Raw genomic sequence first — 19,209 nt, forward strand, 5'->3', positions numbered from 1 at the left:
CTTCAAAAATGGAGAGGCCGAAGGATATGGCTTGCAAACTCCGGGAGGGAGAAGTTGACACCTGACACAGCTTCAAAAATGGAGAGGCCCAAGGTGATGGCTTGCAGACTCCTTGGGGGGGAAGCTGGCAACTGCCCCAGCTTCAAAGATGGAGAGGCCGAAGGAGATGGATTGCAAACTCCTTGAAGGAGAAGTTGGCAACTGCCACAGTTTCAAAGATGGAGAGGCCAAAGGAGATGGATCGCAAACTCCTTGAAGGAGAAGTTGGCATCTGTCACAACTTCAAAAATGGAGAGGCCGAAGGATACGGCTTGCAAACTCCTTGAGGGAGAAGTTGACACCCGACACAGCTTCAAAAATGGAGAGGCCGAAGGAGATGGCTTGCAGATTCCTAGAGGGAGAAGTTACCCCCCACCCCAGCACCTACCAAACCTTCCAAAACACAAGCTACGTTTCCCCTTCGGCCTTTCCGGCCTCCACTTGCCAATGGCTTGGTGTATTCAGCGGGGATTAAGGATTCTCGATAATACATCTGCACGCTCTGAAGCTTCCACAAAGCAAAATATTGCAAGCAAAATGCACTGCTCATTGATGCTTAACAATAATAATAACAACTAATACAGTGCTTTGCACACAGTAAGCACGCGAGCTTACTGGAGCCAGGTCAGTTATTTATTATGCATTCAATACAATTATCGTAGAATTATTTATGTGTGAGTATTTATTAGTTATTAAATAAAATGATCGTTATTTGTACGCCATTATTTATCAAATACAATTCTTTACTGTACGATTATTTATATACCATTATTTATCAAATACAATTTATCATACAATTCTGTCTATGCCATTTATTTATCAAATACAATTATTTATCGTACAGTTGTGCATACGCCACTATTTATTATTCAGTACAATTATTTCTGTGCCATTACTTATTAAATGCAATTTTTTATTGTATGATTATTTATATGCCATTATTAAATACAATTATTTATATGCCAGTATGTATTATTCATTAATTACAATGATTTCTTGTACAATCATTTATATACCGTTACTATTTAAATACAATGATTGATCATACCCTTATTTATATGCCACTACTTATTTAATTAAATGCAATTATTTAGTGTACCATGGTTTATATACCGTTACTATTTAAATACAATGATTGATCATACCCTTATTTATATGCCACTACTTATTTAATTAAATGCAATTATTTAGTGTACCATGGTTTATATACCATTACTATTTAAATACCATGATTTATTGTACCCTTATTTATATGCCATGACTTATCTACTTAAATGCAATTGTTTACGGTACCATTATTTATATACCATTATTATGTAAATGCCATGTTTTATCTTACCCTTATCTATATACCACTACTTGTTTAATTAAATGCAATTATTTACTGTGGCATTATTTAGATACCATTATTTTTTATTAAACACAGTTATAGATCGAACGGTTAATATACCGTTCTTATCTATCCAATACAACTGCATATCGTCCCCTTATTTACACGCCACAATTTATTAAATGCAGTCCTTCACTGTGCAGTTCGTGGCTCAGTGGCAAGAGCCCGGGCTTGGGAGTGGGAGGTCATGGGTTCGAAACCCAGCTCTGCCGCTTGCCAACTGGGTGATCTTGGGCAAGTCACTCCACTTCTCTGGGCCTCAGTGACCTCATCTGTCAAATGGGGATGAAGACTGGGAGCCCCTCGTGGGACAACCGGATCACCTTGTATCCCCCCAGCACTTAGAACAGTGCTCTGCACATGGTGAGCGCTTCACAAATACCAACATTCTTCTTCTTCTTCTTTTCCAGCCCCCTCGTTGATTCTTCGCCGAAGGCGCCATCATTCGTCGTCGAAGTAGGTGTGAAGTCCCACTTCGCCTCGTAGGAGCCTCGCAGCATGGCTCGGTGGAAAGAGCCTGGGCTTCGGAGTCATGAGTTCGAATCCCGGCTCTGCCATTTGTCAGCTGGGTGATGGTGGGCAAGTCACTTCACTGCTCCGGGCCTCAGTGACCTCATCTGTCAAATGGGGATAAACTGTGAGCCTCATGTGGGACAACCTGATGACCCTGTATCTCCCCCAGCGCTTAGTACAGTGCTCTGCACGTAGTAAGCGCTTAACAAATACCAACATTATTATTATTCATCCCTGCTTCAACGGGATGCGGACGATGATTGGGGACGGGGGGGGGCGGGGGGGGTCTCTCAGCAGGGTTCGATCACTGATCGCTGATCACGGGGTTCATTTATTCATTCAATAATATTTATTGAGCGCTTACTATGTGCAGAGCACTGTACTAAGCACACGGAATGGACAAATGGGTAACAGAGAGAGAGACAGTCCCTGCCCTTTGAGGGGCTCACAGTCTAATCGGGGGAGACGGATGAGAACAATAGCAATAAGTAGACTCAAGGGGGATGGAGGTATAATAATAATGTTGGAATTTGTTAAGGGGCGCTCACTATGTGCCGAGCACTGTTCTGAGCGCTGGGAGAGCTACAGGGTCACCAGGTTGTCCCACGTGGGGCTCACACTCTTCATCCCCATTTGACAGATGAGGTCACCGAGGCACAGAGAGGTTCATTCATTTATTCAACAGCATTTATTGAGCGCTTACTATGTGCAGGGCACTGTACTAAGCGCTTGGAATGGACAAATGGGTACCAGATAGAGACAGTCCCTGCCCTTGGACGGGCTCACGGTCTAATCGGGGGAGACGGATAAGAACAAAAGCAATAAATAGAATCAAGCGGGGGGGATGAATAGAATCTAGGGGATGGAGGTAGAATAATGTTGGTATTTGTTAAGCCCGGGCTTGGGAGTCAGAGGTCATGGGTTCAAATCCCGGCTCTGCCACTGGTCAGCTGTGTGACTCTCTGTGCCTCAGTGACCTCATCTGTCAAATGGGGATGAAGACTGGGAGCCCCACGTGGGACAACCTGATTCCCCTGTGTCTACCCCAGCGCTTAGAACAGTGCTCGGCACACAGTAAGCGCTTAACAAATACCAACATTATTATTATTAATTATTAAGCGCTTACTGTGTGCCGAGCACTGTTCTGAGCGCATTCAGGGTCCCCCCAGGTTGTCTCCCAGGTAATCCCCATTTTCCAGAAGAGGGAACTGAGGCCCGGAGACGCGAAGTGACTGGCCCGCCGTCCCACAGCCGACAAGTGGCAGAGGCGGGATTCGAACCCGCGACGTCGGACTCCCCAGCCCGGCCTCTTGGCCGCTGAGCCCCGCGGGCGGGAGGGGGAAGGGGGGAGACGCGCATGCGCCGGGCGCGCGCCCCCGCCGCCGTTGGGCGCGCGCCCGCCCCCCGCCCCCCGCCGCCCCCCCCTCCCCCCGGGCCGCGGGTCGGGCGGGCCCCAAGATGGCGTCGTGGGAGGAGGGCGGAGCCGCCCCCGGCCATGGCGACGGCGGAGCCGGGCCCGCTTCGCAGCCGCAGCCGCAGCCGCAGGCCGCCCGCGCCGGAGAGGCGGGGGAGCGCAGGCGCCTCGGCCTCCTCGCCACGGCCTGGCTCATCTTCTACAACATCGCCATGACGGCCGGGTACCGCCCCCACGCCCCCCCCGCCCCCAGGGCCTTGCCGGCCCTGTCGCCCTCCCCTCGGCGCTCACCGCCCCGCTTGACCTCCCCGACCATCCTTCGCACAGGGCCTGGGTGCCCTGGCCCCCCTCCCCTCAGCGCTCACCACCGTCACCCTCCCCGCGGCACCACGACGCCCTGTCCACCCTCCCCTCAGCACCACGACGCCCTGTCCACCCTCCCCTCAGCACCACGACGCCCTGTCCCCCCTCCCCACAGCATCCCAACAGCTTGTCCACCCTCCCCTCATCATCCCGACACCCTGTGCATCCTCCCCGCGGCACCACGACGCCCTGTCCACCCTTCCCTCAGCACCACGACGCCCTGTCCATCCTCCCCACAGCACCACGACGCCCTGTCCATCCTCCCCACAGCACCACGACGCCCTGTCCATCCTCCCCACAGCATCACAACGCCCTGTCCATCCTCCCCACAGCATCACAACGCCCTGTCCATCCTCCCCACAGCATCACAACGCCCTGTCCATCCTCCCCACAGCATCACAACGCCCTGTCCTTCCTCCCCACAGCATCACGACACCTTGTCCACCCTCCCCTCAGCATCACGACACCCTGTCCCCCCTCCCCGCGGCACCGCGACACCCTGTCCACTCTTTGTATAGCACCACTTCGCCCTGTCCACCCTCCCTACAGCACAACCCCTTGTCCAACCTCCCCACAGCTCCATAACGCCCTGTCCACCCTCCCCCCAGCACCGCACCACCCTGTCCACCCTCCCCTCAGCCCTGACCACCCTGTCCACCCTCCCCTCAGCCCTGACCACCCTGCCCACCCTCCCCTCAGCCCTGACCACCCTGTCCACCCTTCCCTTAGGGCCGCACCACCCTGCCCACCCTCCCCCCAGCACCGCACCACCCTGTCCATCCTCCCCTCAGGGCGACACCCCGGTCATCCTCCCCTCAGTGTGATGCCCATGTCCACCCTCCCCTCAGCACCACCCCGCCCTGCCCACCCTCCCCTGCAGCGTGGCGATGCCCCGGTCGCCCTCCCCTCGGGGCCCACCCCGCCACATCATGCCGCCCTGCCCAGGGAGACGGAGGAGAGGAGAGGAAGGCCTTAGTCAAGGAAGGCCTCTTGGAGGAGATGGGCCTGCAGTCAGGCTTTGAATAATAATAATAATGTTGGTATTTGTTAAGCGCTTACTATGTGCAGAGCACTGTTCTGAGCGCTGGGGGAAGATCATGGTCATCAGGGTGTCCCACCTGAGGCTCACCGTCTTAATCCCCCTTTTACAGATGAGGTCACTGAGGCACAGAGATGTGAAGTGACTTGCCCACAGTCACACAGCTGACAAGGGGCAGAGCCGGGATACATGGGAAGAACAGACGCACCTGCTTTTACTCTCCCACTTTCCCTCTTGCAAGTCTAGTCAGCCACAGCTGCGTACTTTGGCCCTCCTAAGCGGATGAAGTGGCTTTAACTGCAGCTAGAAAAGATAGGACCTGCCCTCTCTCCAACTTCTCCCTTTTTCTCCCCCCACCCCTAGGTGTGAATCTCAAACCAAGCCTTACAGTCACTGTCTTTCATTTAGTAGAAAAACGATTTTGGAGCCTGAATCTCAGGTCGCTCGGAATGGAATCCATTTCCTCCCTTAACAATCAGACCGTTAAAGGGGAAAATTATGATTTTAAAAGAATATGCCCCTTAAAGTTTCTCATCCTTCATTTTATTTGATCCAGTTGGTTGGTCCTGGCTGTTTCCATGGGACGGTTTTACTTGGAGAACGGAACACACAAAGGTTTATACAGGAACATTCAGAAGATACTCAAGTTTTTCCAGACATTTGCGATGCTTGAGGTATATTTTAAAATTTATACCCCCAATCTTACCGGTGCTTTTTATGAGTGTTTCTCCTTTCGTATCGTTTGAAATGGTTTTTTGATGCGCCTCATCCGACTGGACCGTTTCTTACCGCCCGTTTAAATTTGTCGATTTCTTTATTCCGCAGATGGAAAGCGTTTCGGGTTGACGTGTCGTTTTTCCATTTTTCCACAGATAGTCCACTGTGCAGTCGGTGAGTTCCTGGTTTTATTTGTAAATTAACCGAAGATGGAGATGAAGAAGAGAGTTGACTTGTTTTTCTCTTCAAGGAATAGTGCCCACCTCTGTCCTGGTGACTGGAGTTCAAGTCAGTTCAAGAATCTTCATGGTGTGGCTTGTCACCCATAGTATTAAACCGGTAAATGATTGAGCGTGGGTTTCAGTTAGACAAGTTCTGGTTAGTAGCACTGTAGAAAATACAGTCGTAAGCACCAAAGCCGTCGTTCCAAAATTAGCAAGGACATTCAGGTTGAGGCTGAAGTGTTATGAATAATAAAGATGAGATTTGTTAAGCGCTTATCATGTGTCCATTCATTCCTTCAGTTGTATTTGAGCGCTTACTGTGGGCAGAGCACTGTACTAAGCGCTTGGAATGTACAATTCATCAACAGATAGAGACAATCCCTGCCCAACAACGGGCTCACAGTCTAAAAGGGGGAGACAGACGACAAACCAAAACAAGTAGGCAAAAACAAGTTCCTAGAGCGGTGCCTGGCCCATAGAAAGCCCTTAACAAATACTATTATTATCGTTGTCATCATTCTTTATACCACTGCAGGTCCAGAACGAGGACAGCGTTGTTCTTTTCCTGGTCGCGTGGACTGTGACGGAGATTACTCGATATTCCTTCTACACCTTCAACCTTCTCAACCACTTGCCATACTTCATTAAATGGGCCAGGTGGAGAGCTCTTGCAGCATAGCTTCTCACAGTTCTGTGCTTGCGCTTCCCCTGCATGCTGAACTAACACCTCAGTGTGGAGTCGGAGCCCTGCCGGCGTGTCAGCGGAATACTCCGGAATGTTTTCGAAAAGTTGGGGAATATTAGATGTAAGTAATGAAGAGATGAACCTTACTTTCTCTTCAACAGATCATCAGGCGGGATACAAAATACAGCAATTAATTGTTATGCCAACCGCCCCCCCCCCACCACCGCCAGTAATAATCATAATAATAGTATTGTTAATCTCTTACTATGTGCTTTTTTAAGTGCTAGGGTAAACACAGATAGATAGAGAAGCAACTTGGCTTAGTAGAAAGAGCACGGGCTTGGGGAGGTCGTGGGTTCTTATTCCGCCTCCGCCACTCATCTGCTCTGTGACCTTGAGCGAATCACTTAGCTTCTCTGCGCCTCCGTTACCTCATCTGTAAAATGGGGATTAAAAGTGCGAGTCCCACGTGGGACAACCTGATTACCCTGTCTCTACCCCAGCGCTTAGAACAATGCTTGGCACATAGTAAGCGCTTAACAAATACCGTAATTATTATTATTATTGCAAGATTATCAGGTCAGACACATTCCCTGTCCCGCATGGGGCTCCCCGTTTTAACCCCCATTTTACAGTCAAAGAAGCTGGGATCCAGAGAAGTGAAGTGACTGGTCCAAGGTCGCACAGCAGATGAGTGTCGGAGCCGGGACTACAGCAGTAAAAAACAAAAAAGACAGAGTGGTCCCTGGTGCATGATGGATAGAGAAGCAACTTGGCTTAGTAGAAAGAGCACGGGCTTGGGGAGGTCGTGGGTTCTTATTCCGCCTCCGCCACTCATCTGCTCTGTGACCTTGAGCGAATCACTTAGCTTCTCTGCGCCTCCGTTACCTCATCTGTAAAATGGGGATTAAAAGTGCGAGTCCCACGTGGGACAACCTGATTACCCTGTCTCTACCCCAGCGCTTAGAACAATGCTTGGCACATAGTAAGCGCTTAACAAATACCGTAATTATTATTATTATTGCAAGATTATCAGGTCAGACACATTCCCTGTCCCGCATGGGGCTCCCCGTTTTAACCCCCATTTTACAGTCAAAGAAGCTGGGATCCAGAGAAGTGAAGTGACTGGTCCAAGGTCGCACAGCAGATGAGTGTCGGAGCCGGGACTACAGCAGTAAAAAACAAAAAAGACAGAGTGGTCCCTGGTGCAGAGCTGGCAAATAACAGAAGGATCAGAGCAGGGCACACAGGTGTGGCTGAGGATAGAGGTCTGAGGGAGCAGCTCTGCCTCCTAGACTGTAGAAATTCGGATTCCGGTGATTATCCGAACTGCGAAAACAAACAGTCTCCCTGCCAACTACTGGCTCAGTGAAGACAGACCTTAGAGAAGCAACGTGTAGAGCCCAGGCCTGGGAGTCAGAAGGACCTAGGTTCTAATTCCAGCTCCGACCTTCCTCCGCTCCTCCTGTTCGACCTTGGGCACCTCAGTTTCTTCAACTGTAAAATGGGAGGTTAAGACTGTGGGCCCCATTTGGGACAGGGACTGTGTCCAACCCGTGCCTGGCACATAGTAAGCACTTGGGTATGGAGTGAACACTTCTTTTGGATCTCATGCATTTACTTCCAGTGATTTTTTTTTCCAGTTTGTATAAATAAATTGCATCTGCATGACTATTTCATGTGAATTCTAAAAAAAAAAAAAAATTTCAGGTTTCAGTTTTTCTGTCTTTTTACTGCATGTTGAAAGTGATTAATTGAATTTGTATTAAGTGTGCTATATTGTGGATTTTTTCTACTAATTTCTTTTTTAAAAGGATATATTTAGTAGCCATACAAGCCTATTTCTGCGCTGAGGGTATAGTGCATACCACGTCGCATAGATCTGAGAGAAAAATAATCAAAGAGTTTTTATGTCTTCAGGTACAATTTATTTATCATCTTATACCCTATCGGAGTTGCTGGTGAGCTGTTAACGATTTATGCCGCCTTGCCTTATGTGAAGAAAACCGGAATGTTCTCATTAAGACTTCCAAACAAATACAACATCTCTTTTGACTATTATTATTTTCTTCTTATCACAATGGCGTCATACATCCCGTGTAAGTATTTGTCTTCCTCAGACTGTCCATGGGGTATTAGGTTTAAAGGGCTTTTAATTTGTCCACCCTGGTTTCAGTTTTCAACAGTCTACTGCAGTAAGTCAAGTGACGAGGCAGAATCTGTTAAGATTTCCCCTTCAGAAGGGATGAGCCAGGCAAAGAAATAGTTGGGACCTGTATTTTCTCCATAGAACGAGTCTCTTCTGCACCTAGTAAGCGCTCAAACCCGATCGATTGATCGATTGGCTAAGTAGTCCCAGCTCCCCATTGAAGATGACAAAAATCTCTGAGAACCTGTTGCATTCGCTCTAGACCGTAAGCTCCTTGTGGCAAGGAACGTGTCGACCAATTCTGTTGTATTCTCCCCAGCACTTAGTACAGTGCCCTGCACATGGTAAGTGCTCAGTAAATACCATGGATCTGATTCATTAGTTTCCCTTCATTCTTTGGAATATTTCCCCTCATAGTTTCAACAAAGTTTCCCCTGTCGTCCAAGACAGCCGCTGTGGTTAGATGTTGCAGTTTTTTCACACCTTGCCTTATGTCCACTTTGGCTTAGTCATTTTTTTAACCTCTCCTATATTCTTGACAGTGAAAGCCCAAAGTTGCTTTTATGAATCTCGCAATGGCCCATAAAGTAAGAACGAGACTTCTGATTAGCTTCCGATACATAGAAGATGCATGATCTGTCTTATTTGTTTACATTGATTCATCTACATAATTGAACTGTATGCATCTCTGCCCAGTGATGCTGTAGGTAGAGTTCGAACGGGTGTTTGACATCAAATAGCTGACTTTTCCTTGTCTCTTTTTCTTTGTTCAAATCAAGTGTTTCCACAGCTCTATTTTCACATGCTACGCCAAAGAAGAAAAGTGCTTCACGGAGAAGTGATTGTAGAAAAGGATGATTAACTCTCCCTTCAACAGTGGTGCTTTATCAAAACAACAAGGATTTTTACTCCGATGCAAAAATCTCTTTGAGCCTCAAGAGCCCAGGTTTTAAGTCGTGGAACAAGAATAAATAACCGCATGCAATATAATGGATCAGAGTGTTTCTTAAAACTTCTCTCAAATCTTGATGCAGATTTTTCCACAAACTGAACCATAACAGTTTTTCCTCCCTTAAATATGAAAATACAGTCACCAATAAAGTGATAAATTGATCTTCATTATTAAAGCTCTCAAGGGTCCCAGAATAATATTAAGAGTTGAAGAGGTGTATACGAAACACGTGGCATCTCTTTGCCAAAAAAAAAACCCACAAAAAGAACCTAAACAGTATGTAGAGGTCCTTTGGTTTTCAGAGATCCAAGCTACTCAGTCCCTGTCCCACATGGGGCTCATGTCTTAATCCCCATTTTACAGATGAGGTAACTGAGGCTTAGAGAAGATAAGTGACTTGTTCAAGGTCACACAGCAGACAAATAGCAGGAGTGGAGAATACAAGGAGGGTAGGCAGTCACGCATGAAGCTTGTGCCGCCCTATCTTAATCCTGAAGCATTCACCACATTTCCCAGAACCAAATACAAACAACTTCGACTTGTGAGCGCTCTGGGGGACAGGGACTGTGTCCGACTTGCTTGTCTTGCATCTACCCAGCGCTTAGGACACTGCTTGACACAGAAAGCGCTAAAGAAATACCATTTTAAGAAATTGAGTCCTATACATTCTCGACTGAAGCAGCGTGACCTAAGGGATCGAGCCCGGGCCTGGGAGGCAGAAGGACCTGGGTTCTCGTCCTGGCTCCACCACTTGTCTACTATGTGACCTTGGGCAAGTCCCTTCACTTCTCTGGGCCTCAGTTCCCTCATCTGGAAAATGGGATGGAGATTGTCAGCCCCATGTGGGACAGGGACTGGATCCAACCTGATTATCTTGTATCTACCCAGTGGTTAGGACAGTGCCTGGCATATAGTAAGGACTAAGTTACAGTGCCAGCATTAAGTAATAATAATGATTGTATTTGTTAAGAGCTTTCTATGTGTCAAGCACTGTTCTAAGCAGAATCTGGCACATAGTAAGGACTTAAATACCATAATTATTACCAATACTATTTTTTAAAAGTGTTCAATGATTATATCAAATTAAATTCCTGGATTCTCCATGGTCAGTATTGCGGTTTCCTACCCGAGTTCTGCATCTCCTGCAACGACTTAACGACTTCAAATATTTGTAATCAGCAAAGTAGAGCCCTCCACCCTAAACACTTACAATTTCCTCGGCCCTCACCGTGGTCAAACACTCCTTTTGCATCAAAGACAGGTTTCTTTCAGCGCGAGACAGTCTTCTCCAAAGATAAGCCCCTGGACAATGGGAATAATAATTCTGGCTTGGGGCGTTTTAAAAATAATGTTCTCAAAAAACAGTCGGAGCAGTGTGCTTTCCACACTGTAGAGAATGAAGCTGCAGATAACAAAAACCTGCATTTTCCAGGAGCGCTTTTAAAGGCCGTTCTGCTTTAGACCCAGCCCTTAATTAGGGGGAGGGAGGGAGAAAACATTGATGATTAATTCAAATGCGCTAATCACTGATGCTTACCACCTTTTCTGGTGGCCTGGGAGTCAGAAGGACGGGGTTTCCAACCCTTGCTCAGCCACTTGTCTGCTGTGTGACCTTGGGCAAATCACTTCACTTCTCTGGGCCTCAGTTCCCTCAACTGTAAAAAGGGGGATTGAGAGTGTGAGCCCTATGTGGGACAGGGCTCGTATCCAGCCTGATGCTCTGCACACAGTAAGCGCTTAGTAAATACGATTGAATGAATTGGCTTGTATCCACCCCAGCGCTTAGAACAATGCCCGCACATAGTATGCGCTTAACAAATACCACAATTACTACTAAAGCATCTTTATTGAATTAATCCCTTAGGGGGCACTATCGACTTGATCGCTGAGAGTGGCCACGAAAAGGATTTTTTAAAAATAGTATTATTGAGTGCTTACCGTGTGCAGAGCTCTCTACTAAATTCTTGGGAAAGTACAATACAACAGAATTGGTAGACACTTCTTTTTACGGTATTTGTTAAGCGCTTACTATTTGTCAATTACTGTTCTAAGTGCCAAGGTAGCTAATAATAATAATGATGATGATGATGGAATTTGTTAAGCATTTACTATATGCAAAGCACTGTTCTAATTGCTGAGGTAGATACAAGGCAATCAGGTTATCCCACGTGGGGTTCACAGTCTTAATCCCCATTATACAGATGAGATAACTGAAGCACAGAGAAACTAAGCGACTCGCCCAAAGTCACACAGCAGACAGGTGGCGGAGCTGGAATTAGAACCCACGACCCCGGACTTCCAAGCCCGGGCTCTTTCCATTAAGCCACGCCGCCGTGCAAAGCACTGTAATGATCAATTACAGTCATAGAAGACAGCAGAAGAAAATTCATCCTGACTTTTTTGATGAAAAAAGACAGCACCGACTCCCCTTGAAATAGACTACTTGTTGGCCTACCCTGAAAAGTTCATTAAGATTCCGAGACGACTCCTTGTCCACATGGCTGGCCGGATCAGAGCCGGGGGCGGCCCCGTTTGATCCATCTCTCGTCCTCAGTCGATCGTTCCGGGCAGGAAATGGGTCTTGTCATACTGTCCTCTCCCGGGCGGTTAGTACAGTGCCCTGCACAATGTAAGCACTCAAAAAATACGACCGATTGATTGAGCACCTACCGTGTGCCGAGCACTGTGCAAAGCGCTTGGGAGAGGACGACACAGCAGAGTTGGTGGACGCGTTCTCTACCCCCAGTAAGCTTAGAGTCTAGAGGGGGAAATTGGGTGGAGCAAGGATAGGCGTGGGTCTGGGCCTCTTGGATTTCTTCTGTGCAGTCCCACGGGAAGATGCAACAAGAAATCTGAATGCAGGGCGGGGAAAAATACTTTTCCCCCTCCTTGGCAAACTCTTCCAATTTAACAGATTCTGAGTATCATCCAAAGCCCTAGAGGCAGACATTCAAGAATTTGTCCGTCCAGATGAATGACATTCTAAAGGCACACACTCGAGAAGAATGCAAATGAGCGTCAACTGATTCATCAATCCACCAGTGCTCATTGAAAGTCTAAAGAAAACCAAGATAAGCTATCGGCCTACAAGAGGGAAGCCACACCCACACAACCAAAAAAATTTAACGGCTGCACAGAATTCTGATATTTAAACAGCACAGTCACCGATGGAGCCGTGATTCCATCCACCTCCGCATCCAACTGAAACTCGTACCATCGGTTTTCAAACATTCAATCAACTCTCCACCTCCTACCTTACTTCCCAGCTCTCCTCCTACATCCCGGCCCACACACTCTGCTCCTCTAATGCCAACCTACTCACTGTGTCGTCCATCTCACCTCTGACCTCTGCCTACGTCCTGCCTCTGTCCTGGAATGCGCTACCTCTTCATATCCAACAGGTGTTGGCTCTCCCCACCTTCAAAACCTTATTAAAAAGCTCATCTCCTGCAAGACGCTTTCCCCCACTAAGCCCTCATTTCTTCTTCTCCCACTCCCTTCTGCATCACCCTCTCATTTGGATCTGCACCCTTTATTCACCCCATTCTCAGTCCCACATCACCTATGTCCCTTGTCAGCTGTGTGACGGTGGGCAAGTCACTTCACTTCTCTGTGCCTAAGTTTCCTCATCTGTAAAATGGGGATGAAGACTGTGAGTCTCACATGGGACAACCTGGTTACCCTGCACCTACCCCAGCGCTTAGAACAGTGCTCTGCACGAAGTAAGCGCTTAACAAATACCAACATTTATGTCCATATCCATAATTTACTTATTTATATTCATGTCCGTCTCTCCTCTCTAGACTCTGAGTTCCTTGCGTGGAGGGAACGTATCTACCAACTCTGTTATATTGTACCTTCTCAAATGTTTAATACGGTGTTCTGCTCTCAGTAAGTGCTCAATAAATTCATTCATTCAGTAGTATCAATAGTATTAATAAGTACAACTGATTGTTTGACAAGGAAATAGAAAACGGAATGAAGCCCAAAGTAAAGTTCTGCAGTTGCCGTGCTGTGCTGTGCTGCTTTCTGTACACAGGCTGGTTGTGAGCAGGCAGTGTGTCTGCTGTATCGTTATAGTGCACTCTCCCAAGCGCTTAGTAGAGTGCTGTGCACACAGTAAGCGCTCAATACATACGATTGAATGAATGGATGGTTGTGAGACCTAGATTTCCACAGATGTCCCATCTGAGTCACTGAACAATTCCATCAGCGTCATTTATGGATTATCTTCACCGATAAGGAGGTGGCGAGGCAGAATGAGAAACAAATCCTAGAACGAAATCAGATTTCGGGCGCTGAGGGTTTTTCACAGCAATACAGCTACAGTGGTTCAGTCCTTTGAGGAACACAGGTGACAGTGGGATATCCAGATAGTTATCTTATGATAGACTGAAACCGGGGAACCGAAACCAAGGAAGGAAAAAGGAAACATCTTCAGGACACAGTAAAACAAAACTTGACAGTGCTTGGCACCTAGTAAGCGCTTAACAAGTACCCTAATTATTATTTTATGTACTACAGTGGGGAGAGAGGGCACCCAAGTGCTTAGGTGAGGTGGGAGCACTGGTGTGGAAGTAGAAGGGAAGAGATTAGAGATTTTTCAGGGGAGATCTCTTGAAGGGGGTGTGATGTCAAAATGCTTTGAAGATGAGAGCAGTCGTCTGTGGGATGTGAAGGGGAGGGAACAAGAAATCAGAGAGAGAGAGAGAAAGAAAGAGTACAAAGCAGTGAATAGGTTCCCTTGAGAAGAACGAAGTGTGCGAGTAGGAATGTAAGTAGGAGTGGAACAAAGATAAGTAGACTGTAAGCTCATTCTCTAGGCTGTAAACTCATTGTTATTACATTGTACTCTCCCAAGCGCTTAGCACAGTGCTCTGCTCTCGGTAAGAGCTCAGTAAATACGATTGGCTGACTGAGAGATGACTGAGTGTCTTAGAGCTCACCGGGAGAAGTTTCTTTTTGTTCTGGAAAAGGATGGACAATCAGTTTTTCAGGAGTTGTTTCATTGACTGTCTCTCCCTTTTTGACTGTGAGCCCGTTGTTGGGCAGGAATTGTCTCTATGCCTTGCCGAATTGTACATTCCAAGTGCTTAGTACAGTGCTCTGCATACAGTAAGCGCTCAATAAATACGATTGAATGAAATGAATGAATGAATTAGAAAAAACGAGGCGGGAAGCAGAGAGAAGAAGGAACTTGTCTACCAACCGTGTTGTAGGGTGCTTTCCCAAGCACTTAGTACAGTGCTCTGCACACAGTAAGCGCTCAATAAATATGATTGCTTATGGGCAGGGATAGTCTCTCTTTATTGCTGCCTTATACTTTCCAGGAGCTTAATACAGAGTTCTGCACACAGTAAGCACTCAATAAATATGACTGAATGAATGATTAAATCAATCGATCTAAGTATGGGCTGGAGAGGGGAGAGACAAGAGGCAGGGAGGTCTGATGCAGAAGTTGAGACAGGGTATTATTATTAATTTTTTAAATAATATTAGTTAAGCACTTTCTATGTGCCAGACACCGTTCTAAGAGCTGGGGGAGATACAAGGTAATCAGGTTGCCCCACATGGGGCTCCTAATCTTAGCCCCCATTTTACAGATGAGGTAATTGAGGCACAGAGAAATTGACAGCAACTTGCCCCAAGTCACACAGCAAAGTGGCAGAGTTGGGATTAGTACCCAGGTCCTCCTGACTTCCAGACCCACGCTCTAGTCACCAGACCATGCTGCTTCTATTTTTCAACTTGAAAGCCAAGTCCCTATTTGATAAAGTGCTTAGTACAGTGCTCTGCACACAGTAAGTGCTCAATAAATACGACTGAAGGAATGGATGAATGAATAAGGAAGTGTGTCAGGAGTAAGTTAGCTGTCTCAGCATCTTTTTCCAAAGACGCCCAAAAAAGCCCGAGACAGACGACGGCAGTGAAACTCCCGAGTTTCTCCTCCCCAATTTGTTATTTTTCTCTTTCAGGGAAGTCTTTCGAAAATTTCGAAATGCAGGAACTCTTGGACTCCATGTCCCAGCCAAATCATAAAACCAACCCCTGGTGGCCTCATTTGGTTTCCCAAATTTCAGGATTGAGCCTTTGCCAGTGAAAAAAAGCAAACAGTATTTCCTTGGATGAGTTAGTAAAATTTGGCCCCCAGATTCCCAAAGCTTAACTCCACACATTTAAATAAGATTTTTTTCATTATTATTTTGAAACGGGAAATTCTCAAAGTCAGTCAGTCCTACTTTTTGAGCACTTATTGGGTGCAGAGCACTGAGCTCTTGGGAGAGTGCAATAGAACAATAAACAGACACATTCCCTGCTCACAATAAGGCACGGGGGTCTCACTAAATCAAAGTTCTTCATCAGATTCATGCTCCTAATAATGGTGATGTTGATGATAACGACGGTATTTGCTAAGCGCTTACTATGTACCCAGCACTGTTCTAAGCCGCAGGGGTAGATACAAGGTTATCAGGTTGTCCCACGTGGGGCTCACAGTCTTAGTCTCCATTTTACAGATGAGGTAACTGAGGCACAGAGAAGTGAAGTGACTTGCCCAAAGATAATAAGAATAATGCATGACCTAGTAGATAGAACTCAAGCCTAGGAGCTAGAGGACCTGGGTTCTAGCCTCCGCCACGTAACTGCCGTGAGACCTTGGGCAAATCACTTGACTTCTCTGTGCCTTGGTTTCCTCATCTGCCAAATGGGGATTCAATACCTCGGCTCCCTCAGCCGATCAGTCGATCATATTCATTGAGCGCTTACCGTGTGCAGAGCACTGTACTAAGCGCTTGGGAGACTACAGTACAGCAATAAACAGACCCATTTCCCGCCCACAACGAGCTTACAGTATAGGGTCCCTCCTATTTAGACCATAAACCCCATGAGGAATTGTATGCTTAGCACACAGAAAACACTTCAATACCACAATTAGTATTCTAATTATTATTTATTCACTCATATTTATTGTGCTCTTCTTCTTATTATGATTACTGCATTTGTTAAGTGCTTACTATGTGCCAGGCACTGTACTATGTGCCGGGTAGGTAAAAGATAATCAGATTGGACTCAGTCTCTGTCCTTGTTCAAGACACTACCATGGTTATTCACCCCTCCCTTGAGACTGTGAGCCCCATGTGGGACAGGGACTGTGTCCCACCCAATTTGTTTGTACCCACCCCAGCGCTTAGAACAGTGCTTGGCACATAGTAAGCGCTTAACACATACTATTCTTATTATTTGTACCTCAGTTGCCACATCTGTAAAATGGAGAGAAGGTACCTGTTTGCTACTCCCTAGACTGTGAGCCTCTTGTCAGCCAGACAGTCAGTCGTACTTACTGAGTGCTTACTATGTGCAGAGCACTGTGCTAAGGGCTTGGGCGAGTACAATATAACACTATAACAGACACGTTCTCTGCCCACAGTGAACTTCGGGTCTAGAGGGGGAGACAGACATTAATAGAAATAAATCAATTGCAGATTTGGACCTAAGTGCTGTGGGGCTGGGAAGGGGGATGTAGGATGGCGTAATGGGTAGAGCCCAGGCCTGGGACTCAGAAGGTCATGGGTTCTAATCCTGACTCTGCCACTTCACTGCTGTGTGACCTCAGGCAAGTCACTTGGACTTCCCTGGGTCTCAGTGACCTCATCTGGAAAATGGGGATTAAGACTGTGAGCCCCACGTGGGACAACCTGATTCCCCCATGTCTACCCCAGCGCTTAGAACAGTGCCTGGCACATAGTGAGCGCTTAACACATACCATAATTATTATTATTATTATGTGTGTGGCGATCCTGTATCTACCCCAACTTTTTGCACCTAGTAAGACACACTTAACAACCACCCCGAGTGTCATTATTAGGGGAAGGATTTTCTGGGGAGATGAGGAATGAGGGTCGCTCCCGCAGGTTGGCCTCCTGTCAGCGGGGTGACACTGGGGACAGGAAGGCAGTTCCCCACTCCCTTTCTCTCCCCGTTTTTCCCCTCCCAGGGAGGACTAAGAAAGGAACCAAAAAAGAATCTCAGATTGGGAGGAATGTGAGCCCATTGGTGGGTAGGGATTGTCTCTGTTGCCGAATTGTACTTCCCAGGAGTTTAGTACAGTGCTCTCCACACAGTAAGCGCTCAATAAATACGATTGAATGAATGAATGAATGAATCTTGCAACCCCCCTGGTTTCATTCATTCAATTCATCCAATCGCATTTATGGAGCGCTTACTGGGTGCTGAGCACTGCACTGAGCGTTTGGGGAAGTCCAATAGAGCAATAAAGAGAGACCATCCCTGCCCAGAACAAGCTCACAGTCTCCAACCCGAGTCCACCCACGTCCACAGCTCACTTGGGCAAGAGATTTCCCAACTTTTGGAGCTGATTTCCCCATCCTCCTCCTGACCCATGGCTCATCCATTCAGTAGTATTTATAAAGCGCTTATTGTGTGCAGAGCACTGTACTGAGCCCTTGGGAGAGTCCAGTGCAACAATAAACCGACACATTCCCTGTCCACGATGAAATTACAGTCTAGAGGTAGGGGGTGACAGACATCAATACAACGAGCAGCGTGGCTTAGTGGAAAGAGCCCGGACTTGGGAGTCAGAGGACCTGGGTTCTAATCCCTGCTCCGTCACTTGTCAGCTGTGTGACTTTGGGCAAGTCATTTCTCTTCTCTGGGGCTCAATGACCTCATCTGGAAAATGGGGATGAAGACCGTGAGCCCCACGTGGGACCACCTGATTACCTTGTATCTCCCCCAGTGCTTTGAACAGTGCTTGGTACATGGTATGGGCTTAACAAATACCACCATTATTAAGTTGGGCAGCATAGGCCCTGTCTTACACGGGCAGGTCGCTTTCATTGCGGCTTAGTGAAAAGAGCCCGGGGTTGGGAATCACGGGACCTGGGTTCTAGTTCCAGCTCCGCCACTTGTCTGCTGTGTGACCTTGGGCAAGTCACTCTACTTCTCTGGGCCTCGGTTCCCTCATCTGTAAAGTGGGGATTAAAAGTGAAAGTCCCACGTGGGACAACCTGATTACCCTGAATCTCCCCAGCGCTTAGAACAGTGCTTGGCACAGAGGAAGCGCTTAACAAATACCCTCATCATTATTATCACGATTATCCCGCCCCCGCCACTCGTCAGCTGTGTGACTTTAGGCAAGTCACTTCACTTCTCTGGGCCTCAGTGACCTGATCTGTACAGACTGTGAGCCCCACGTGGGGCAACTCGATGACCTTGTATGTCCCCCAGCGCTTAGAACAGTGCTTGGCACATAGGAAGCGCTTAATAAATACCATTATTATTATTAGTGTTTTGACGGAGCTCTACATTAAAGGGCTGACACCCAGGTATTTCTCAAGTTCTTCCTATGTGGCCGGCTCTGTACTGAGCGCTTTGTGGCGGGGGATGCGGGGGGGACCAAAGCGATGATTTGGGGGCCCGAATGAGCCCGTCCCGGTCCCCAACGCTGGGGGCGGCCGGGGGAGGGAGGAGCGGTCTACCTCGAATCCCTCCCGCTGCATTTGGGGCGGGCCGTGGGCGGGGAGGGGAGGCAAGCCGGAATTTTTTCCTCTCTTCTTTTTTCCCCGGATTTTCCCGGAACCGACCCGGGCGGCTGCTTCCCGCTAGGTCCCGGGCCCCCCTGCCCTGCCCCCCTGCCCTGCCCCCCTGCCCTGCCCCGCCCTCCTCCTGTCCCTCCCCCTCCCCCCTCCCCCCCGGGGGCTTTATT

At 47.6% G+C, this 19,209-nt stretch overlaps 1 protein-coding gene across 2 annotated transcripts; it reads left to right on the forward strand.

Moving 5' to 3' along the window:
- Positions 1 to 3,384: 3,384 nt before the first annotated feature.
- On the forward strand, positions 3,385 to 9,523 carry HACD1 (3-hydroxyacyl-CoA dehydratase 1). Of its 2 annotated transcripts, none has more exons than XM_029078361.1 (7): positions 3,385 to 3,579; positions 5,315 to 5,432; positions 5,631 to 5,649; positions 5,726 to 5,814; positions 6,235 to 6,356; positions 8,305 to 8,483; positions 9,313 to 9,523. In XM_029078361.1, the coding sequence occupies exons 1-7, from the start codon at positions 3,401 to 3,403 to the stop codon at positions 9,393 to 9,395; spliced, it is 789 nt and encodes a 262-aa protein (XP_028934194.1). In that variant the 5' UTR covers positions 3,385 to 3,400; the 3' UTR covers positions 9,396 to 9,523. The 2 variants fall into 2 exon arrangements, with proteins under 2 accessions (XP_028934194.1, XP_028934195.1); XM_029078362.1 differs by having other exon boundaries at positions 5,732 to 5,814.
- The last annotated feature ends 9,686 nt before the right edge of the window (positions 9,524 to 19,209 follow it).

The sequence above is a fragment of the Ornithorhynchus anatinus genome, chromosome 13 (genome assembly GCF_004115215.2).
Source record: "Ornithorhynchus anatinus isolate Pmale09 chromosome 13, mOrnAna1.pri.v4, whole genome shotgun sequence".
Lineage (NCBI taxonomy): Eukaryota > Metazoa > Chordata > Mammalia > Monotremata > Ornithorhynchidae > Ornithorhynchus > Ornithorhynchus anatinus.